The following is a 24,697-nucleotide window of genomic DNA, read 5'->3' as shown; positions in this document are numbered from 1 at the left end:
GCAATGTGAGAATTTACAAGTCCTTGCTGAGAAAAAGTCTTCTGTGCAGGAACTGCTAAACCCAGAAGCACTTCAAACACAATTAGCAAGACCCTCTGGTTGCAGGATTAATGTGCAAGGTGGACATGGCCTGAAGCCACTTGGCTGAGTCAACTGCAAGATGAGATGACACTGCTTTCCTTTGAACTATGAGGCTTGGAGAGATCGGGCAAAAGATAGGAGGGTTGATGAAAATGTTAAGGCAACATCTAAACTTCTGAACATCTGTAAGGAGAGGGGCTAGCTCCAACCCCTTTCCAAAGCTAGGGCACTAGGGAGTTTTGGACACCCTGGGCTGCAAAAGGACAGGGCACTAGGCACAGATGGATATCATTACAACTCTACCACACATTCAACTTGTGCAGCTCAGCCCACCACTTGGGTCAAGCCCACAGAGTTGGGAGGAACTCCCAAGTTCAATAAAGCTGGATCAAAGTCAGCAGAGCTGGTGCAAAGTCAAGGTTACATGGCCATCCTTACAATTCTGATGTACTTTACATCAGACCCTTTAGAGTGGAAATACGTGGAAACAACTCATGATGCCAATTCTGCAGGAAAAAAAAGTTACCTTACCAGCGCCAGTTCATATAATTATTACCTCTCCCTGTCCAGCAGTACAAAATACATCAGCTACTTATACTAGTGCATGACCAGCACTGAAACAGGCCAAATTGACTACCACAGACCATTTAAACACATATCCTCTGCTTCCATCACCCCAGTCCATGGACACATTTTTTAACTTAAACAAGACAAAAGGCATTTTAAAATTGAGACCTGCTCAGAGAAACCCCGCTGAGTTTCACAAATACAGAAGTAAGAAGAAAGAGTATTAACATGTTACAAAAATGTTACACCAAGGGGAGAAAAGTTACACCAAGACAGACGAAATTGTGGTTCCCGACCTCGCAAAGCTATAGGTCACAGCTAAGAGGTCTGTACAAGTGTCTGTTATTTTTGCAAAGTTTGAGTCCCTTGAGAAGTTTGCTCTCACTATTCACTCTGCTGCTATCAGGCTGTGTATTTGCCCCACTGCTCCTAGTCCTGCCAGCTGGGCAGAGTGACCCTGCCAGCTCGGTTTAGGGATATACTGATGGGTTTGGGGGGCTGGAATGTTTTAGGATGGCATCGGTCTGTTTGGGAGGGTCTCTCCTTGAGTCCATGAGTTCACTCCTGAAGCAGGCCGAAAGGAGACTGTAAAGAAGGAACCAGAGAAAAGAAAAAGATGAATGTACAGGACCCTTTGCCAGCCACCAAGAGAGAAACAGTTACTTTCCACCTTCATGATCACAGCATGGGCTTTCAAAGAGGGAAAATGCAGATGTCTTAGCACCTACAGTGAGGGTATGTAACGGAGATTCAGAAAGCTGGAAAGCCCCAGGCACAAGCGAGTGCTTGGCAAGGAAGGGAAAACAACCAGCTGATAGAGAAACCTGATGCTGTCCTAGTCTCATGGGTACAAATAAGGCCCTGATAATGTTTCCAGTGACAAATGTAGGAGGAATAAAAGCACTCAAAGAGGAAAAGGAGTAGCAGCTTCCATTGAGTCCATTTCTAACTACAATCACTTCAAACTCAGAAGCTGGTGCTAGAGAGGGAGAACAGTGCCTATGGGCCATACTGATTACAGCTCAACTCTTCTCCTTTGAGAAGCTGAGGGGTCCCTGGAGCCACCAGCTGATGCAGAGGGCACTGCATCCTCAGAGCCCATAAACCACCTCTTTCTACCTGGTTCCTTTCATCTTGGCCATTCTGTAGGGAGAACACTATCCAGGTGCCTGGAGTTCACATGCAAGCACAGCACTACAAAACCAAACCAAATCATGCAAAATCCACTGTTAGCTTTCACACCAAAAGTGAGAATAATGAGGTGAAGATATAAAGAATGCCTTCCCCACCAGCCCCCTTCCCACAACAGCAAGCACTGGCATCCTTGCAGCTCAGCTGGAGCACTCCAGGCAGTGGATACCTCAGTCACAGCTCACTAATGAGGTTAATTCCTTCTCATTTGGATAGTGAGTTGTGCTGCTCACTAGTCTGAAAGGCAGCCAGCGGGCTCCTAGCTGCAGCCCTGCTGATAGGAAAGAAATCTTTGCTGGGTACAAGATCCCACTTGGATGTAAGAGCCCCCTTCTTGGCAGCCATTGGAAGACACTGTGAAAACCCTTCAATCACAGGAATGGGGCTGGGTGTTCCTTATGAACTTTATGGGTCTCTTCCAATTTGAAATATTTTGCGATTCTCTGCTGTAGGAAACTGAAATACACATAGTTTTGAAAACAGTGCTCAGCAGAGTGAAACCCACTACATGAAAAAGTGTTTCCTAATGAAACCCTCAAAGACTGTGCAGGTAGCTGTATGGGAATATTGATGGCAAACATATTTCAGGGTAATGAGGAAACATTCCCTCCCCAAAGCATGAGCCACCTCTGATCTCTCTGGCAGGAATAATCATCTGGCAAATCTGTGTTTTACACAAATGGTAGCAGACTATGAACTCCTCTAAATAAATGTGTGTGCTGCAGTTCAAGTAGGGACCCAAGGATTTGACAGTGAAAAAGGAAGAATAGAAATTGAAAGAAAAAAACCCAACAACTTCCCATCTATGATCATGAAGGTATTTGGCATAACAGTAAATAGGAGAAAACCATGCACAAAGGAGCAAGCAGAGAGAGGAGATGAGACAGAGAAATACTGTGGTCTGGCACAATGTGGAGCTTTGCAGTATTTTGGTCATCTAGTGGGACACAAGAATTCTGATTGTCACCAGATTTGTCCTTCCTATTCCAGAACAGTCAGACAGCTGCATCTGCTGGTCTGTCAAATGCAATGCTGGTCTGTATGTGCACAAGAACCATTATACGGTAGTTTTTAATCTGTCATTTTGGAGAACAATCTTTCACCATGATCATCTCAACCTTACTTTTCCTACTCTTCAAAAAAGATGAAGCTTTTCATGTTATACGAGTGACAGGGAAAACTCTTTCCACACACCTAGACAGCTTCTCTATGTTAAAGACTGCCCCAAAAAGTAAACTGAAAAATCCAGTAGTTCCTCCATCAAGGTGTTACTCTGGAACACATGTGGGTGCTGCTTCATTTTGAGAAGGAAGAACCAAAGGCGACTTAAAAACATTCCATTCCCAAAGATCCCTGCTAGGACCCACAGCTTCCAGCACATTCCACCTTGGTCACAGCATACACACTTTCCCAGCTCCCACTTTTCACATGGGAAAGTGACCAAACATGAACCGGGACCAAAATTTCAAAGTACATCCCTGCATACAAAGTGAAAGGCCAGAACAGACTCAAAAAGGAGCCCCCGTGCTCCTGAGTTTGGCCACTCTGACAAGGAAGCAGTGGCAAGACATCTCCCAGCAACCTGCTCGCATCCAAGGCTGCTCTTATCTCAGCCATTCCCTACAAAGCAGCTGCTCTCCCCACCCTCACATTGACACCTGAGGCTCCTTTTTTGCGGTGCAATTGCATCTTAGAGTCTTTTCAGCCTAAACATCCCTTTGCCCTGAACACATTCCTTCAGATATTAAGCCATACCATGGATTACTAAAGAAAAAGCACCAAAACCCAAAGTGCACCTAAGAAACTGCCTGAATATGCATTTCAGCACAGAGAACACTGCTTGACGGCAGGCTGTGGACAGAGACAACTGCAGCAGCTCTGGACAAATACTAGAAGTTGTTTTTCTCCATGCTCCTGGCACCCTTTAAGGCTCTTAATCTTTCTCCCCTGCATGAGCACACAGCAACTGAGAAAAATGAGTATATAACTGGACAAGTGCCAGGAGACATGCCAAAAGAAGTTTCATTAAATTAAATGGCTGAAGTTCTACATGCTGCTCTTAAAGGTAACACAAACACCAACCTCATTTGCCAGGAACCTATTCTACTGATATAGAAAGAATGAAAAAAGTAATCACGGCAAAGCCAACTGTCAGCACCAAGGGAAAGCTGTCATCTGCTGCTGTCCATTTCTGCTTACAAAACCATTTCTCAGCTGAAATGGTTGTGGTTCAGGTGAAGCTTTGAAGACAAGCAGTAGAGCACACAAATGCCACAATGCCTAGGAGCTAGTAAACACAAGCTATAGTATACACAAACAGTTCAGATGACTGATAAAAGTAAATAACAATAATGAGATTTTTAAGTATCCCAAAAAAAGAGTCCAGAGCCCCTGGATGCTCCAGACATTTTGGCAGAAGGCTTTTCTCACACCTCCACAAGACTCCAGCTGACACTAAAAACACACAGGCCGAAATGTGAGCACATGCAGAGATCTGGCAGAAAGCTGTGGTATTGCAGAAGTCCTGAGACAAGGCCAAGGCAGTGAAATAAATCCCTACAGGCTCAAGTGGGACTTATGTGGTGCCTTGGCCCCATGCTAACCTCTGCAGAGGAATGAGTTATACCCACAGCCTCCTGACATGAGATCCCAGCACTGCCGCTGGCAGCCACCTACAGCCCAGGGCCATTTGCTGTCACCCAAGACAGCAGGTGAAGCAATGCCCATGGATGACACTGCTCACTGCAGCCTAGGAAGTCATTCTCTGCCCAAGCCTCTGACTGCAAAGCTTTGGGAACCCAGACACCTCTCTGGCCTTTCTTTTTCCCATCCTACTCACACTTAGAGCACCCAGAGCAATCCCTGCCAGCTGACCTCGGAAAGGATGGAAAATTTCTCATGAGCAGTGTGAAGAGTCATCTGGCAAAGTGAGTTTGTGACAATACTGCAAAAGTGTGTATAGAATCTTTTTTTTTTTGAAGTGTCCACTAGCTGCAAAGCAAATTTTTTGTGTTTCAGCTTTGCTCTCAACTTTCAGCTGCCTGTTTTAGGCAGTTTAAGAGTTGAACTGAACAACTTGAAGTATTGCTGTACCACTGAAACACCAGCCCTCCAATGCACAGATCAGCTGAGCTCATGCTCACAGTCCCACCTCTTGACACTCTTAGCAAGGTGGTCAGATGGATACCCTGGAGAAGGCACTGGAGATGCTTCATGTTTGCTGCCATTCCCATGAGCAATGGGACAGGAGTGCACCCATCCCCCAGCCGGGATGGGCACACACAGCAGGGTTCTGACCACAGCCTGTCAATGGCTCTGCCTTGGGCTCTGGCTGGAAGTCAAACGAGGCACTGAGCCCATCCTCATTCACCCTCTAGGGCCAGAAGTTGAAATATGTGAGATGAAAGACTAGAGAGGGACCTTGCCAGCAGTCAGGACATGCACTGGGGGAAGCAGGACTGCTTTGTCCCACTGCTCAGCCCTCAGCTGAGCACCGCGTCCCTGTGAACATCTGCGCAGAAACCTTCTGTGTCTCTCTCCTCTCTCCCCCCTGCACTGACACTGCAAGCACACTGGTACTCACTGCTTCTGGAGCAAGTGCTGGTGCTGCTGTTGCTGCTGCTGCCTGTAGGTCTCAATCGTGTGCTGGGGAAGGAACTGCATCAGCTCCAGAGACTCTTTGATCTTCAGCAACATTTCGTAGGTCTCCCGTCCCCTCACCTGGGTCACAGGAAAAGGACAGAGATTAGGGGGAAAGAAAAGCTTTAAAGGACTGCATTTATAGACCTTATTGACAGTCACCTTAGAAAGTCTTCAAAATGTCAAGTAAACAACCAGAGCAGGATGCAAATAATCTGTTTATACTGTATGCTCACACAATAAAAATGCTAGCTTTGTTCTAGAGGCGCAGCAAATAATGCTGAAGAGTGATAATCTCACACTGCAGGCTGATGAACATCTTGGGGCTGTCATATGGCTCAGTGTGAATCTATGCCAGCCAAAAGCAACATTCTGATCCAACCTATTTAGACAGAAAATGTCTTTACTTGCCTCAGATGTAAGCAGATCTGGTGCTGAATCTTACATGCCCTCAGAAAAGACATCACATAAATTTGGGAGCTGGGTTTGGCTCTCCCTTCTTCTCCAAGCACACCATGACTTGTGATTTAAGCAACTAAACATGGCTCATGGGAAGGAGCTAAACAGCCAATTAGAGACACTTCTTGCCCTTTCAGAGTCTGCACTTAATACAGCATATTTCACTTCTATCACTGCATTACAATTGCACATAAGAGCCACAGAAGCAGCCACCTATCAGTTTTCTAGAGAAAGGTCATGTGCCACAGACCCAGAAATGACAGAGGAGGAAACCTAGTTAGATCTCAAAGACAATGTTTCCACTAGGACAGAGAGATCCCCTGCAATATTCTCATATGCCTTGCATAAGCCATTCTTAGCACCTAGTGGGATTTTTAATATTTTTTATTTGGAATATGTATTTAAAATTAGTAGTCATGGAATTAAATAAAAATTATTCTTTTACACCCCAACCCCATCCTCAGTTCTTTCCGAAGTCTAGGTGAACCTCAAATCACCATCAAAGTTACTAAACATAGGGTAAATAAAAAGAGAGAGAACTCACTGGCAAGTACAAGAGCTCATCATCTGGGGAACGTCTTTTTTTGATAGATGTCATCTGTATGCCATGAGTTCCTTGTCGAAAAGCTGGGAGAAAAACCCCAAAGGCACCCCATTAACAAAAAAGAAAGGGGGGGAGAGGGAGGAGAGTAGCATACAAAGAAGCAAAAGGCAAAAAGAGAGATACAAAAGAGAGATAAAGTGCGTGACCAGCTCAGATCTGCAGTGCTCTGAAGGGATCTCTGCCTGAGCCACTCCAGAACTGTCCTTGCAGCTCCTGGCTCCTTAAGGCAGACATGATTGCAGATACTGGCTGGCCATGTCACCTGGAGAAACACATCAGCCAAGGAGTGCTGGATATATGACAAAACCCTGGCAAGCCACACTTTGAACAAGTACTGGCTCTTTACAGGAAAATTACAGAAAGTTTTGGTATTACAAGGCTCACAAGCTGTTGGTGAACCAGTGATCCATGAAGGTGAGACCATTGGCAGGGAGCAGAACTCGCTGAGAAAACAAAGCTCCTCTCTAGTCTGCCTCCAGTCACAACCTGTGCCTGCTGTTCAGCGTGCTGCCTCCACTGAGTACAGGGGAAACCAAAGGTGGATTTCCACACCCTGCATGTCCAGTGAGGACCTGGCTCCCTTCAAAGCACAGAGAGGCTGCTTGCCAGGGGGTCTGCAATGCACAGCAGGGTTTGTGTGCAGTCTCAGTCTAGATCCCTGTGGCTGGGAGACACCTGCCACAGCACAGAACACTGGCTAGATGAAGCAAAGAATAACAGCATGACCCCAAACAAGCAGTAAAGGTTCAAAAGGTTAGAGGTTCCAGACATACAACTGGAAGATGGCAAATAAACACCCCCTCCACTCACCATGGCAGGGCTAATCTAACACCGGCAACGCTGCAAGGGAGCCCACATACCCAGACTGTCAAACACTGCTTTGTGAACACCAGCTCAGTCTCTAGGCTGATTCACCCTGGGAGAACAGATGCCCTCCTGCCTGCAAGCCCATGCACAGCACCACTCTGTCCCCGTGGCACAAGCACCCCGAGACAGCCCCCTCTGCCATCTGCCCAGCTGTGCAGCTACTTACGGCGCTTCGTACCATCACCATTCTTTGTGCTGTCGGACACTTGCTGCTTGCGGATGCTGTCCTCGTCTGCCTTGCGGTCCCTGCCCGGGCAGGCACAGATACGGGCTTCGAAACAGCGGCGCCCCAAGACCTGCCCACTGCGAACAGAGGTGAGGACAAACATCAGCTGGCATCTCAGACATGGGCCAGCAGCCTTCCTCAGCTTCACACCACACTCTGCACCTGCCATCTACCAAGGTGCTGGGCAACTCCCAGCTGCAAAGATCTAAAAAATATCCTTTAGCCCCTTGAATTAAACTGTTCTAAGGATATGGAATGCTGTCCTAACTGGAAGAGGAGCCAGAAGGGTTACACTCATGATGCACAACTCACTCTCTGGTTTCCAGCGTCACAATGATAAGGATTGGGCGGCGGTTCATCCCTCCAACGCAGCTGCTGTTGCACATGAAGTTGTACAAGACTGTGGTGAACTCAGTACCGACCTGGGTGAGACAAAGGTGGAGAGCAAGAGGTGGTGGATGGAAAGCTCTGCTTTTTCCAAGTCCTCCTCTTGCATTTCTCAAGCTGGGCTGCAATTGGGCCAGCATGAAATAGGCTCCCAACACAAAGTTTCCTTTAAAGGGATAAGGAGGGTGTTTCACAGCTTATTTCTGACAGAAAGGAAGATTCATTGTGATGAGGACAGGAAAAGCCCAAGATCACAACTCCTCTGACCAGAGCTACAACCCCCAAACCCTTGCATGCCAGGATGCCAGCAGCTTGAGCTCACAACATACCTGGGGTGGCTCGTAGGGGACCAGCACACTCTGCCTCCCAGTGATGGGGTCTTCTACATACTGGGCATGGCTGTTCCCTTCCACTCTGATCAGGTGGCTGGGAGGTGCAATCTGCCCTGCAAAGGCAAAGAGGAAAAAAAACAAGAGACTGTTCAGTAAGGTCATGCACAGAGTGGCAAGATCTGCCATTATGGGAGATGCACATGTACCCACCAGAGGCCCATCAGAGCACACACAGGTGCCTCTCAGCCCTTGAAGCAACCCTTCCCAACATCCCTACTGCCAGAACAAAGGTAACACAGGCTTCCCCAAGCTCACTCTGGACACCTGTGGCTAAACTTGAACAAGGGCTTCCCAAGATCCCAGAAGAAGTGAGCCAAAATGTGAACTGAATGGCAGCTCACAGCAGTTCTTCCACCAGGTAACTCCTGCTGGATTTTCACACCAGCTGAAAGCCTTTATTTTCCTCCCTCTAATGCATATACAAAGTAAATTACTTCAAGTCTCAATTCCTACTCTTTTTCCTATCAATTGCTAGTCCTCTTCTGCTCCCTTCCATCAGTCTTGATCCTTAAAAAAAAAGAACCAAGAAGCAAAAGAAATATGCATTTAATTAATGGCCAGCTTGGAAAATCATGCTTGCTTACAGCAGCAGCAGAAGGGAACATGATCTTCTTGGTGCCTAGGCCACTATCCAATAATTAAAAGCTTCCTTCCTACAAATTATCTTTAGTGTTTCTACAACACACAACTAAATTCTGAGGAGAGAAGCCTGCTATGGGTTCATCTCAAGAATTTGTTTTGGGTATTAACTGTTCATTTCCTACTCAAAATACAGCCTATTTCTACAGAAATAATTATTTCAGAATAAGAATTTATAGGGTTTTTTCTCCTTTCTTAAGCTTCATTATTGAATGGTGTCAAACCTCAATAAATCCAGTCCTGTCAGAAAAGCACTTTTTTATATAAAAAACTATTTTGAAGAACTGTTTCACTCCACTCTGATTTTAAACTCCCAAGTCCTTGCTTATTTCTGGGGCTTGTCTAGCTGGCTGCACTGTAACCAGCAATGGGATCCAGACTCCTAAGACATGCTGCTAACTGACACCAACTGGGTTTTTTTACAGTAGGAGATAAATAATGTATGTAGAATAAAACAGATGCTCATCTGAACTTACGTGAACTTAAATGACCAAGGCAAAATGGAACCCAGCCCATGAGCTTGCAGAAAACCAAAGGACATTTTAAAAACAGCTGCTCCTTCATCAACGTGAGGAGAAGCAAGTAAAAGATTATACTGAACTGGGAGTGTTACATGTAGAAGAACGTTGCCTACAGTTGATGCTGGCACTTAGCATTTCCCTGCCAGAGATAAACAGCCCCTCCATCTCTGAGGCGTGGATTAAAGATGGAGATGATATTGCATCCTGTTACTAGATCCCTGTCCCAGCCACATGGAAGCTCATTCCTGAGCACAAGAACAGCTGCTTCTCATTGCAGGAGCAAAAGCAGAGCAGAGAAGTGCTGCCAGAGGGGCAGTGCCTGCCATGGGGACAGACATCCATCCGACCTGGGCAGGCATGAGGTTTATTTAGTGCTTTCCTCCCAAGGACGAGCATGCACAGGGACAGCTAAAGCACTGATTGCATGATCCTTCCTGCCAAGCACAGGAAATAAAAAGCTGCACAAGGTGTCACAGAGAGGTCTGTTTCCATAAGGTTTGCTCTGAAGCTGCTGTCACATCCCTTGGTGGCTGCTCATCAGCCAAGCAGCTCTGCAGAGGGACTGCCAGCACAGCACTGCCCTCCTTACCCTCGTTGAACTCCCGGCTCAGCTCGTGGTTTGGGCAGCGTTTGACCACTTCAGTGACGTGCTCAGCTTTCTTGTAGACTGGCATAGCCCTGATGACAGCTCCCTGAGGCGGTGGGGTCATCACTTTGATCTGGATGGGACACGTCTTGGCGATCTGGCAGTACAGCTTTTTCAGTTCGGTGGAATACTGAATGGGGAACAGAGCAAGAGAGAGAGAGAAGTTCAGCTGGGGATGAAGGCACACCAGGAACATGGAGCTGGCTTTGTACATGTAACTGAAAGCACCAGCCACTAGTGCACAGGCACTGCATTTGTTTGTACAACAACCATGCTCCCAGAGAAGTGACAAAACCCCTAGATTACCTGCTGTAAAATAGCAGAGCATAAATCTACATCCTAAATTCCCCAAAGGCAGAAATCTTCAGATAAAGAGCACTTCATTTACTCAAACAAATAAAGCCTTTATTTCTCTTGGGCACACACTCCCTCTTGCAGAGGACACCCAACATCCACTAACAAAACAGATGCTATTCTTTTCACAGCATCCTGTAATCCTGGAAGCACTCAAAACCACAGACATAAAAGTGTTTCATCCTGTTTTCTAAGAAGCCCTCCTACTCTTGCAGAGGGATTAAACAAAAACATCAACCTTGGAACTGAACAGTACTCGAAAACAACACCCTGATCAATTTGAGAGTTATACCAAATCTGACACTTCAGCCATCTTTTAAAATAATCTCCTACATCTCTGTAGTAGTCCCTTCACTTCTGAACTCAAATCATTACATCCAAAAATGAGGTAAACAAAATCCAGTATTTTGTTTTTCAAAGGCCACAAGAGTTGAACAGCCAAAAGACTAGCCCACAGTGACCAAAACCTAGAGTATAACCCAGCAGCTGGCTCCAAAAGGGAGACTGTGACCATGCAATGAGCACTTGGAACAGAACAAGATGCTCTTATTCACTGTGCTAATTTGAAGCATACTAGATTTCTCTTAAGATGTTCTTCACTACAACAGTAAACTAATGCAGCATTTTCATGGAGTGTGTTCACATCTGGAAACCTTAGCTCAGCAAAACAGCAAGGATGAAGTTGGTGGTTCCTTTTCAAAACCCCTCACCAAAGTAAAAGCATCTGCTTAGCAGGGAGGGTGGCAAGGAAAGTCCCAAGTGGTTCAGTATTGTACAACCTAAACCCATTTTCCTGGATATCTCCCATGAAGGAGACTGTCCAGTCTCCCCTCCTGTGTAAGGCTGTTCCAAAACACAGCAGGTTTTTCAGAACCATGCTCCAGAGGCATTCAGTTTTCTCCTGGTATTCAGACATTTTTGAGTGCAGAGCTCTCCCTGTAACAACCTAACCCACAGGAATTGCTGGCATTTCCCCATCTCGGTGTTCTCAGTTCTTGCAGACAAAGAAAAGTGAAAGCCCCAAGGTGGTTGTTTCCTCACAGGAAAAGGTTTCTAGGAGCCCTGGGCCAATAGAGCCCCATTCCCAGCTGTTCAAACACAGCAGTGACAGGTTCATACTGGTCAGGAGCACCCTGTGGCCATGGACCCCACCAGGACAGGGAGAGCCAGCACGTGCAAGGGTGGGTGGCAGATGATGCAGCAGGAAAAGGATTAGCTAGTGATAGTCAGGGATTATTTGCATTTCAGAGTATACACACTGCTAACATAGGAAAAACCAAACTTGCAAGAGACACAGGGTAGGAGAGAGGGATTAAACATAAGCCACGCCAGTCCCTTCCCTCCTCACTCAACACCATCCTGCCATGTGGCAGAAAAGATGCTACAGGTATTTAAGATACAAAAAAAGATTTCTTTAAAATGCAAAGGCCAAATTGTGCAATGCATTTTATGTGCCTGCAGGCTAGAGATTAAGCCCACAAAGGATTTACCCAGCCTGCGGAAACGGGGAACATGCCAAACAATTACAAAAAAAAAAAGTTGCGAAACACATCTAGATGGTGATTTGTATCATACATCTTTTAAACCTGAAATTCCTTATTGTTTTTTAATTAAAAAGCAATTCCTTACTGAAGGTAAGAGTGAGCTCACCATGTTGTCCTTCCATCTCAAGAGGTAGAAAAAGAATCACTTATATTTAAAAAGGAAGAAAACCTGTAAAGCAGTTTCCTTCAACACATCAGTTTGCTCATAGCACTGTGAAGGTTTCAAGGACAGAACGCCTCAAAAATCTCAAAAAGCCAACTAATCACTTGGATGCCTTAACATCACTGAAGCATAAAGAATTGGGCACCCAAAGGTGATAGGCTGAAATGCAAGGACAAATATTGAAGAGCAGGGGTGTACAGAGGCCATGGCATATGCCAGGAGGCAACGTGTCCAGTGTCTGCAGGCATCCAGAGAATTGAACAAATGGAAAGAGATACACACCCTCAGTCACTGATCAGGACTCCTGGTGCTGACTGTAATTTTACATATAGTATCTTCAAAGACAGAAAGCTGGGGTTACAAGAAAGGGGAAAACCAAAAATCAGTGCTTTCAGAAGGACTGAGATGTACCCAAAACCAGCACAAATACTGAGGCTTGTGATCAAACAGCACAGCCCATCTGTGAGCCGAGAAAGGGATCTGCTCTTCACCCACCCTTTGGGACCCCAACTGTTGGACCCTTTGGCTACAACCAGCAAGGAAGGCATTGGACATACACCCCAAATTCACACCAAGCAAACAGCCAAGAGCTAATGGGTTATGATGAACAAGCCTATCCAACAAAGAAACACAGGGCAGACTCAAGAGCTGCAGGTTCTGGCCAACAACTTGAGCTTGGAATGTCGGGATGGGAGGGTGCCCAGGAGCCCACCTCTGCCTCAGAGCATGGTCAGGACGGGGGAAGATTTAGCGACAGTGCCCAGCAGAGTCAAAAGAGGCAACAGGGGGCTGAGCTGCCTTTTTGTCACCTGACTGCAAGAAGAGTTCAAGCCTCACAGGCACTGCACAGGGCTTGGGGACATGGCACAGAGCCATGATTTCACATCTACCCCAGGCACAGCCGCCTGAGAGCGTGTAATCGCTGAAGGGACAGTCATTTAACACCGGTGTAAATCTGTCCACGGGGTACCTGCTGTCAGACAGAGACGGGCTTGAGTTTCCCCACCCCGCCAACTTTGCTGCAACCAGGAGTAACCTGATGCACAGCCATTTACTGGCATAAATAGATGCCAACAACTAGGTCATAGTGACTTCGTCCTGGATCAGTGATAATCACTATATCCACAGAGGAAGACAGGATATTGTATATAGATTTCAAAGCAAAAGCACTTCAGAAAGAAAACCCGAGGCAGAAGCTGTCTGTGCACTCAGATAGTGCCTGAAAGGAAGGACCATCCTCTTGGCACAGGTGCTGCTCCTCAGTGGTCCCACTCCACCCCACCCTGCAGGAGGTGATAGTCCCCCTGCTCACCACTTTGCTGTGAACTTACACTCGCTGTATGAGGGCTAAGATCATGAGCAATTCCCAGAAATCCAAAACATGACTATTAATCAACACACTTGAGCAGGAAAACGAAATTAATTAATATTGGATTACCAATATAAAAAAAATGAGTCTGACCAAACAAAAAAGCCTATCAGGTAACAAGATGGCAACAACCATTATCTAGCAGTAGGAACAAAGTTGTGAGGAGCCTGAGGAGTGCAACACCACTTCCACCAGAGAACAGACGTGAAAGCCATTTAAAACAAAAGAGCTGAGCCTGAAAATGTGTTATCTACTCAAGAGGGAGAGGAAAGAGCTTTGGCATTGGACTTTTCCTTGGAGTTTGACTGCTGCCTGTCAGAAATTTAGCATTTTGCTTAATAATGCGTTTTAAAATGAAAGATGCAAACGTTCCAGTGCCTGCAGCTCTGCTCTCCCCACCTGCCTGTGCAGACATACTGCATTACCCACTCTTGGCACCCTGGCTGGTAATTCAGTATCACAATACACATGGCAGCTACCATCAGGCAACACCTGTCTGATTTTTTAGTAAGCCCCTTCTACTGAAGGTGTGTCAACAAAGAGTTGAAAGGCAAAACCAAAAGACTTCTTGACTCTCAAATGGAGAATTTTTGCTAGAAGGGACTGTAGTCTCCTGAAAGGAAGTGCTCAATGTAATACAAGCCACAATGGCTTTTTACTGAGTACTCAATTCCTCTGCAAAACTCTGATGCAGTGAAATCCCCCAAACACTACTTTCGAAATCTACCTCTAATATCTGTTTTACCATCTGATCCAGCAGAGGGATTATGGCTCCTAAATCTTTAAAAGGAGTGGGGTTCAGTCAGCTCTACAAATGCTGACGGATGTCAGCGTGAAGGTGATCCCAGGGGTTGGCTTAAGGCATTACAGCTCCCTGAGCCCCTCCTGCTCACATCAACAGGTCTTTTGAATCTTTTGCAAGCTTCTTTCAAGCAGTCATGTTTTAGTTCAACTCAGTTAACAAGATTCATTTTACTTGATGTTTTCAAAGCTGTCAATCAGCTATGCTTTCTCCCCTGCCAAATTAACTCCCTAAGATGGGGGGAAAAAAGAACAGGTTAGAAGAGTGGGAACAGAATAGCTACCTGCACCAAAGTATTCACAGGTGAAAACAAGGAGAGTCACAAAGAAACAGAAAATAATTTGAACATGTTTTAATTATTTAGGAGAACAAAAGGCAGTGGGAAGAAAGGAAGCTACCAACTAAGAACAAAAGTGAAATCTACACAACCACTTTAAACATTTTTGCTATGCTTGACCATGATTTAACTTTTCATTTACAAAAAACTGCTGGAAGCGTGTGGGGGCACGTCAAACACACGTGTGCACATGCACACACACTCTTAGGAACCAACTTGTACCCAGAGGACACTCAATGAAAGAGGAGTGATGCACACATGGACACCTCCTTTCAGATTCAACCTTCAGCTCAGCATAACCTTAACCACATGGCTTGTGAGCTGACTTGTTGCAGCTTCAGTGTGAAGTCCTCTGTCCCACCAGGCACCAGAGAAAAGTGGATAGCTTGCTGCTTGTGGGCTCAGCTGGCATTCACAACATGGATGGGCACGGCCAACAGGTCCAGTGGTACAGATCCACCAGGTGTGGCAACAACCCCAGCCTCACAGCCCCGGGCACCAGGGAGCCAGGCACGCCTGCGAGCATCCCCCATCTGTGATGCCCTGGAGCACGGGAGCAGCAGAGGATGCTGATGCTGCCCCATCAGTGCTTTGCAGGCATTTACCAAATTTCTCCACCCCGGAGCAAAGGAAAAACCATGTCACACTCTTTTCCCTCTTGAGGGAAGGGCAGTGAATCACCCAAGGGCGTTTGCCTTCGCAAAGACTTAAACTTCATTTTCCCCTGGTGCTCTCCTGCCCCCTCCCCGTCCCCACCGCCTCTCCAGGCGCTCACGAACAGCGCTGATGAGTTATTAAAATCCTTCCTCCGAGCGCTTTTCCCCGGGAGCCGCAGCCAAGGGCCGCCTGTTGCCACCTGTCAGTCGCGGGGATTAATTACCTGCGCCGGGCGGGGAGCGGCACATTCCTGCTGGCCTCGCCCGCCGGGATGTTGACATCAGGCAGGTGGGCCCCGCATCCCCCCGCGCCCGGGGGGGAGCGAGCGAGCCCGGGTGTGCGGGGCCCGGAGCGCCGCGCACAGCGCAGGGCAGCGGGCACGGGCAGCGCGGGGTGCCCGGGGCGGGCGGCACTCCCAGCCGGCAGCTGCTGCGCCTGCAAACCTTAGCGAAAAAATAAATATACGGGTGCGCGTGTGTGTGTGCTGACCTGCTTAGGTAAACGGGCAAGGGGAGGGGTGGCAGGGAGGAGAGCGCAGAAACGTAGCCTGAGGACAGGGATTCAGGAGCCGCTCCCCGGCCGCGGGCACCGCGCTGAGCGGCCCCCGGGCTGCTCCTGCACAGCCCCCGAGCGGCCCCCGGGCTCCCCCGGCCTTGAGCGGCCCCCCGGCTGCTCCTGCACAGCCCCCGAGCGGCCCCCGGGGTCCCCCGGCCTTGAGCGGCCCCCGGGCTCCTCCTGCACAGCCCCCGAGCGGCCCCCGGGCTCCCCCGGCCTTGAGCGGCCCCCCGGCTGCTCCTGCACAGCCCCTGGGCTCCTCCGGCCCCGAGCGGCCCCCGAGCTCCTGCGGCCCTGAGCGGCCCCCCGGCTGCTTCTGCACAGCCCCCGAGCGGCCCCCGGGCTCCCCCAGCCTTGAGCGGCCCCCCGGCTGCTCCTGCACAGCCCCCGGGCTCCTCCGGCCCCGAGCGGCCCCCGGGCTGCTCCTGCCCCGAGCGGCCCCCGAGCTCCTGCGGCCCTGAGCGGCCCCCCGGCTGCTCCTGCACAGCTCCCGAGCGGCCCCCGGGCTCCTCCTGCACAGCCCCCGAGCTCCTGCGGCCCTGAGCGACCCCCCGAGCTCCTCCTGCACAGCCTCCGAGCTGCTCCTGCGCTGAGTGGCCCCACGGGCTCCTCCTGCGCTGTCCCGCCGCAGGGCAGCGAGGGGGAACAGCAGCTCTGCCCCTCTGCAGAGGCACAGCCGCCTCCGGCCTTGGCACGCTGAGAGCTCCGCGCTGCCCGGCCCTCAGGAGCTCCCTGTGAGCAGCGCTGCCCGGCCCCACCGCCTGCCAACACACCCCAGCTCGCAGGGCGGCATGTAAAGGGGATATGCACAGCTGGACACGGTACAGAACACTCCCTGAAATTCCCAAAAATACCGAATTGAGAGCATCTGCTAGATTCGCACATCTTTACGATAATAAAGATAATTCCTTCATTTGACAATATTCAGCATCTCACTTGAGGCTCCCCGGGGGTTTTAATTCCAAACCATTAGGATGTATCACCTCTACCTAACACTGGCAGAAAAGCCACGATAGTAACAGCAGTAACACTGATAATTTCCCATACTGCTTTTGCACTATGAAACTGTTGTAACTGTGAAAACTTCACATATGGCAGCTTTTACATTTCAGTTTCATATCTACAGACTCACTTCATCAACAAATGAAAACCTCTGGAGGTTCAGCTTGAAAACCATTCTAAAAACAAACAACAAATCAAAAGTATTCTGTATCAAGAGGAAAAAATCTCAAATGCAAAACTTTGGAGGCAAGCTTTACCCATTTTTTTGATACAAAGTGATAGGTGTAAAGGAAGGCTTTGCTCTCTGGTTTTGCGAGTTCCCCTCCTTTGCTAGTCTATTATTTAAATATTTTTGAAATTAATTTATTTAAAAACCAAAATCATAAGACTCCTGCAGTAAAATGGCCTTAGCTTGGTGCACCCAGCTCACACACTGCTTGTGTATTGTATCCAGTCTCTCTGTCAGTTGCTAAATCAAAACTTCAGCAGTAGCAAACAAGTTTCAGATGCTAACAATGTCTAGTAATTTACATTTCCAATAGATTCCTTTGCAGCAGAGATTTTTTGAGGTAGAAGTATGAAATGAGAGCAAATCTCTGGAAAGGCAAGCTGATCTGATGCTGAACATCATCCTCAATATCTACATCTGCCAGCAACTTCTCCATTATGAATGCACAACCAGTTAGCAACCTATTTTTCTACCACAGAATATACAACATTAAGAAACATACTCTATAGGAGGTTCACTCTCATTCTACCCAAACTCACCTACAGGCTATGATGTGTTAAATTCCAGCAGAATAGTGAGGGGTGATCAATGTTAGTCTAAAGAATTACTTAATATTGGATCTGGAAAACATCCACTTCAATTATTAAGCATTAATTAGTAAGCCAACAAAATTGAACGGTAAAATTTTTAATCATTACAGTGATCAGCAAAGCAGCTTTGTGGATAACTCCATTGCATTTCTCCCCTCCTTCTATAGGCCTGCTACTCTCAAAGACACGTGGCTACTTCACATCCTCCTAGCAAGGGGGTAACCCACTGTTAACAAAGCACTACACTGGAGTTACAAATATTTGCATCTCTATAAAATATGCTCACCTGCTTGCAGGTAATGCAAGTGAGTGGACAATACACATATCACATGTTTGCCTACATGAAACTAAGCTGATTGTATGACCTCAAGTGTCAGAGCAGATGAACACTCAGCAGTGACATAACCAGCAATAGTCCTTCCAGGCAATTCTACTCATTACACCAGAATGAATGCTCCAATGCTGCAGGCAAAAACCTCCAGGACTTGCTTTAGTAAAAAAAAATCTTCAGCATACGCTTAACTTTTGGTAGCAGAGTTAACCACCGCCTGCTCAAGCCAGCATGCCTCTGTGTCAGGGAATTTGTAAGCTCAAAGCTGAATTTAAGATTTGATTTAACATGTATTTTAATGAAAATCTTATTTCTGTTATAAAGGACTGCAGAAATTCACTGAAAAGAATGTATTCAGGCTCCCAACAGCAAAACCTCCCCATCACATACTGCTCCTGACTCACATGCCTTGGCCTCTCATACTGAGCACCAGAACCTGTTCTGCTCATGGACTAATTTATTAAAAGTCCAGGTTGGCCCTTTCAAACCTCCTCCTAGCTTGGTGTGGGGGATTCAACTTTCTTACAGTCACATGTTCTAGGCTCAGCAAAAGAGGAAAGCTGCTGTGTGTTTCCTATTATCCTCCCAGATCTCATTTGTTTCAAGTTCACATGTTGCAGCATGCTCCATCCTACCAGCCAAACTCCAAAAACTCTAATCAGCTAGAGGAAACATCGTCAGGAGTAACCAGACACCAGTTTTTAGTGCATCTCCCTGTCACTTTTGTCCCCTGCTGAAAGTCAAAGGGTGATGAACTCAACCATGAGGGAAGAAGCACAGCAATACATAAAGGTTGCTCAATTAAGACAAAGTAAACAGCAAAGCAAAAATCCCAAAGCTCTCAAAAATTAGTCTGCTCCCACCAATTCTAACCTGGTTTCAAAAACATGAGTCAGCAGTAGAAGTCCCAGACAAGCAGATCAGATCTTGCAGCCCCACAGAGAGTAGATAGAGGCTTTGGGTCCTCTGCAATTTGTGACACAGCCACAGATTCAGGTGGCTCCACACCAGCTAAAGATCAGAGGAAGAAGCAGGGTACAAGCAAATGCCCAACGTAAGATGTTAGTACAAAACTCCTTTTAGTTCCTCCATCTGCAAATAAGGGGATTTCATTAATAACTCAGAGGAAAGTGAATGAGTCACTCGTACAGTATCTGTTACACCAGGGGGAAGCCAAGCTGGACACGAGAATGCATTAAAAACAACAACAAAGTTGGTCTGGCAATACAGTCTTTTCAATCAGCAACATCCTTAAGCCTGCACGTTAGTATCAGAGTCAGGCTCAGAACTATCAGGCACTCTGCCACAGACTGCACCAGCCATTCAACACCCTGGGAAGCAGGACACTTTACTAGATGGTGACAGATTTCCACCCAAATTCTGGCTCATGCCAAAGGACTGGCCTACTTGTAAAATACCACAGGGTCAGCACGTTGTGAGGGTAAAAGTATTTACGTCAAATACTGGCCCAGCTTCCTAGCTGGGGCATGGACAGAGTCACAGGAGATGCAAACCAGTCTTTGCACATTCATTCTGATACAGGAAAGAAAGTTCAAGCAATTCCAAGCTAAAAACAGGTTTAGTGTCTTGTGACCTCTCATACTAAACACCTTTGTCCAGATGAATTTTCTATCCTATTTGTTCTTTCTTGACTTGGCTTTCAGACTCACTGTATTTTACAAAAAGGGTAAATAATCCCTGAAAAACTTCACATACAAATAATTTGGGTTTTTTCCCTTGCTTTCCTATAGTGTTATGGTTGTTGTGCTGTGACCAAGTGCAGGACTGCTCCCTGACTGTTTCTGGATGGGGAACTGACCAGTGTACCCCATGGAGCAGGGCTGGTAGCTAACTGGGAGGCCAGGGGGCTCACCTGTGAACTGGAATAAATCAAAGGACTACCAACCAAGTCAGTAAATGAGCACTCTTCTGGATGTGCACTCTCAACAAAGACCAAATGGCTCAGATGGACAAAGGTGATCCCCTTTCTCCTACTCATTGGCTTCCCCTCCTGTTTATTCCACCTGAGGGAAGGTGTGGATACCTCTCCACTTCATCCTTCTAATAGACTATTAATCACACCGATGGGAGGTGATGGAAGGGAAGACAGAAAATATTAAATCTGACAGGCTCTCAGAGTGGCAATGCCAGTGAAATGCATCATTAAGGTGAGTAATTTTCCTGTTTACTTCATAGGCTCTGAGCCCCCCCGCTCCTTCCTCCCTGCCTAGATGTGGGCAGGACCCATCAAGGCAAAGCTTTGGAAGCAAGCAGCAGCGTCCCCAATTTCTACATAAATGCTGCAGGCCAAAGAGCAAAGGCAAGTTCCAACTGAGTCCTTGACAGTAATCAAGCACTGCGGCGCCTCTGGTCTTGTCTTGTGCATACCTTGCAAGTAGCATCATGTCTTCCCAGGGAGATTTCACTGGCACAGCACGCAAGCGCCTTGTTCCTTGGCTTCTACCTCAGAAAAAGAAAGTCCTGAAAACACACACACACACCCCTGCTTTTCTGCTCCAAGGGACACCATTTCCCTCTAAATTGTCAGTGCAGTGTTAGAAGCCCTTTCAGAACAAATATATGAATTCACCAGAAATCTCTTTTGTTCCTGTGCAGAAAGGATAGTGCCAGACCCTTGCCAAAATGGCATTGAGTCTTCTCTGTTAACGTCCAGGAAACTATCCTGAGTCAGATCTTATTACATTTTAAGCTAAGTGCAAGTACCAGCAAGTCTCTTCCATGATAACAGCCAGGGCCTGTCCCATTTCCTGATCACATTACGCTCAACTTCCAGAATTACATCTATGCAAATATTGTTCTCCTGCTTGTTGAGCATTTCATTGATAATTAAAGTGAAAAGTCAGCAAAGCTTTTCTGTCCAGGATGGTGAGCAAGGCAACAAACTCACACAGAGACACCAAGCAGGAACAAATGTTCTTCCCATGTATGAAGACCAGCAGAAAAGGGCCCTCTCCTTCTTCTAGGCAATAGAGTGTCCAGACTGAACCAAACCATTTCTGCAAACATTACTCTCTTTTCTGGAATTACTGACCCAACAAGGCCACACTCTAGATCTGAGTCACAGTGAAAACATAAGGATTAGGAAAGACAAAAATTAAACCTAACTGAGCAAGTCATAAAGATGCAGTAACTCAGATCTTAGGTCAATAAAGCATGACAGCAGCTCCAGAATATTTAGGATGAATGGTGACTAAGTCAAACCTTTAAATCTTTTATTCATACAGTTAAGCTTTGGGGATGAGTAGCAAGAAAGTCAGCTATTACCAGCATTTGCAGAATTCTGAGATCTCTATTTTACCCAGATCTTCCTCCTCAGCCTTCTCCTTCCATCCTCAATGACCTAGCTAAGCACAGTCCTTGAGTCAACTCATGTGGTTTCTCCTGAGCCTACTTTCAAAGTCAAGACATGATTCAGCAAGGTGTTTAAGCAGATGCCTACCTTTAAGGTTGGGAGCAGCCTTGCTGACTCCAACAGAACCCAAGAGATTTCACTGGGAATATTCACGTGCTAGAGGTTATGCACTCACTCAAGTGCCTTACTGAACTGAGACCTTGATTTTCCTATGTACCGTGGGAAACAATTCATCAAGTTCCATGCTGAGGAACACAGCAGAGCTGCTGCAGCAGCCATCAGGACATTCCCTGCTCAAAAACACAGCACCTCACCCCCAGCCAGCCAGTGAGGTCAGTGCTGTGGCATCTTCTCTGCTAGGAAGGTGAACAAGCCCATGCCAGGTTTGGGGTACTCCTTCATTTTGTCTCATACTCCCTGGAGCTGTACAACTGCAGAAAAGGGAAGAAAGCTGTCCCTTTAGAAAGGGAGGAAGGCTTGCAATGAGTTCAGAAAATGTTAGCAGCAGTCCTTCCTATCCCTCAGAGAAATAACTAAGCTTCAGTTTTGCATCTCCTGCCCCCTAAGAGTAGAGTGTAAAACCACATCCCAGAGGACATGCAAGCCAAAGGGAATTGTGCAGTAACATGCCACAGGAGAAACTGAAGGCTTGGACACAGCATAGTCCAGATCTCTGATTTTTAGGCTGCTTTGAAATTTCAGCAAGAAAGCACAAATGTAAAAAACAAGCTTGCATGGAGCTGGATGCACTTCACAGGCAGATCTTCAAAAGCCTGCTAGGTAAACTCCAAAGGAATGACTACTCAAATACTCCATGACACAGCAACAGATCTATAAATTATTGGAAATAGATAACATCAAGTCTCTCAATACCTAGCAATTGATTTATTTCACTTGGTAGCACAGATAATAATGCCATCGGCATGATCTAACTGGAAATATAAAAGGAATTAATGTGGACTTCAGATGCAAATCCTTGCAACCACAACCTGAAGATAGCTTTCCAAGGAAAACACCAAACAGCACTTTGTCCCTGCAGACCTCACTACTTGCACTGCTTCATTTGCAAACTGCAAGCTCTGAAGACCCCAAGCAACAGATGCTTTGTGAGAAGACCTAGTCCATTCAAAGCAAGACTGCTTTCCCAACCAAAAATCAGTCTTTGTTAACAATGAGAACTCATAACAATGAGAACAGGAATAGTTCCCTGGGAAACATAATTTTAAAGTCAGATTTCCCAACTAACCACACCCAATTAGTAAGTAATGCCATGTTTTTGACTGATTGTGGAATCCCAGCAGATTTTTTACCAGTTTCAATTTTGTGATTTTCTCTATTACCATAACAACAACCAAAAAAAGGAAACAAAACCCCATCATGATCTTATATAGGTGGCAGGTAACAAAAGGCAAGTCCCCTCCTCACTCAAAAGGAGTAAAACAAAATGGAACAAAACAAGACAGAGTTGCAACATCAGAAGTTATTCACTCACACTGTCTGGCACTCCCATTTTCCTTACAGCTCATATGTGGTGCATCAGAGAAAGGTGCAAAGTCTCCATGGGCAGAACAGGCTGCTGTCCTGCACCATGCTGTGCAGGTGAATTCCTGCCCTGGCAGAAAGCAAGCTTTGTTCTGGGATAGCTACCCTCAATCTCATAAGCCTTCACCACTGCAAGTGCTATCAAGGGCAACACTTGAAAGCATCCCCTTAGCAGCACTCTGAAAGTAATGCTGTCCAAAAGAAAAGGCAGGAGAAGGGCTGGACTAACACTAGCAAGCCATTTTCAAGTGCAGCCCGCTGAATACAATCAACTGGAATGAAAGAAGTCAAGGACTTGGAACCTGCACAAGTTCACTGCCTCTCTAGAATTTTACCAGCCACTATGTAGAGGAAGACACCATCGAACAATCAACTCTTTCCATCCACCAGCTTCTCAACTGAACAACAGAAAAAAATTTCACAGGGGAGTAAACATTTAGCTCTCCAGCTGCAGACAGCAAAGCACCAGGATGCAGAAAAACCGTAAAGAGCATCAGAGATACTACAAAACACACAACAAGCATGCGATCATGCTACAAGCATGCGACCATATTACTGCTGCAATGGACAGCTGTTCATTATTGTGTAAGGGGGAGTGCAAGGCTCCTTTGCACTAAGCACTGGGTTAGAAGGAAAAAAATGACAATTTTACAAAGTGTGGAAGCAACAGATTCAAACACTCCAGAGGGAAGCACGTGGGAAGAAGGAAATTGGTGAGGGAGGCAAAGCCCTAGCCACAGCACACCATCTACCTGACCCTGAAGGACACCAAGGAATAGAGAGGCCCAGATAGACTGTAACTGTTGCCATGTATTTCTTATTTAAATACAATTTGTTTAATCTCAAATTGGATTCAACCATCAAAGGCTCTCTCCTGTAGCACACCGACAGTTCGCTCTAAATCTCTGCACCTTTAATCCTTTAATTAGCCTAGAAAAATGTGATCTCAACTCTTCCACCAACCTAAGCTAATTTTCTGCATGAAGCTTCCAACTCCTGTAGGTTACAGGTTTTAGCTGCTCGTGTAGCCAAGGGGAAAAACACTAAACAAAACACACACCCCCAACACCCCATTCCCACACAGTCTGTGTGCTTCTCCAAGGAGCAAGCTCCTTGAAAATTCCAACAAGAGGAACCCATTTTCCCATTGCAATAGTGGGCTGGGAGGCATAATTACATCATTCAATTCAGATAAGAAGCCAACAGAGATTTCTGGGAACAAGGCAATGTTTGCACACAACAGGGATAAAACTGGAGTGTTAAGCCAATGCTTGGCTAAGAGAGTGCCATTAGAAGCTCCAGCCATCTTTCTCAGTGATTTTGGGATGGGAGCTCCTAAGCAAGCAAACAGAACCCCAGACAGTCAATCACTTTGGAAACTCGCTCCAAAAGAGGATTTCTCCAGAGATGAGCCCTGCTATTTCTTAAAACTGTCACAGCAATGCAGCTCTGAAAGAAGGAATAGAAGACTGCATAAGCCACCAGAGCATCAAGACAGAGACCCATTTGGGCAGCTTGAAATGCATATCAGGCACTCCATGCAGCCTCAGCAAGAGCAAACTCAAGGAAGGACAAGAGAGCTACCTAAATTCTTCTTGTCTGAAGCCCTAATCACACTGGAGTGAGGTAT

At 46.6% G+C, this 24,697-nt stretch overlaps 1 protein-coding gene across 2 annotated transcripts in view; it reads right to left on the bottom strand.

The window, feature by feature from the left end:
- TP63 (tumor protein p63) overlaps positions 1 to 24,697 on the bottom strand; it is a 100,413-nt gene that overhangs the window by 8,419 nt on the left and 67,297 nt on the right. Inside the window, exons 6-11 of one of the 2 annotated variants that reach the window (XM_058031109.1) lie at positions 10,163 to 10,349; positions 8,351 to 8,466; positions 7,947 to 8,056; positions 7,575 to 7,711; positions 6,482 to 6,564; positions 5,423 to 5,559 (exon numbers count right to left, since the gene is read on the bottom strand). In XM_058031109.1, coding sequence (XP_057887092.1) covers positions 5,423 to 5,559; positions 6,482 to 6,564; positions 7,575 to 7,711; positions 7,947 to 8,056; positions 8,351 to 8,466; positions 10,163 to 10,349 — 770 coding nt within the window. The remainder of the gene's footprint in view (positions 1 to 5,422; positions 5,560 to 6,481; positions 6,565 to 7,574; positions 7,712 to 7,946; positions 8,057 to 8,350; positions 8,467 to 10,162; positions 10,350 to 24,697) is intronic. The other variant, XM_058031110.1, reaches the window with a different exon arrangement.

Source organism: Melospiza georgiana, chromosome 10 (assembly GCF_028018845.1).
Source record: "Melospiza georgiana isolate bMelGeo1 chromosome 10, bMelGeo1.pri, whole genome shotgun sequence".
Lineage (NCBI taxonomy): Eukaryota > Metazoa > Chordata > Aves > Passeriformes > Passerellidae > Melospiza > Melospiza georgiana.
The sequence above is the reverse complement of the archived record's forward strand: the minus strand, read 5'-3'. Positions and strand labels throughout refer to the sequence as shown.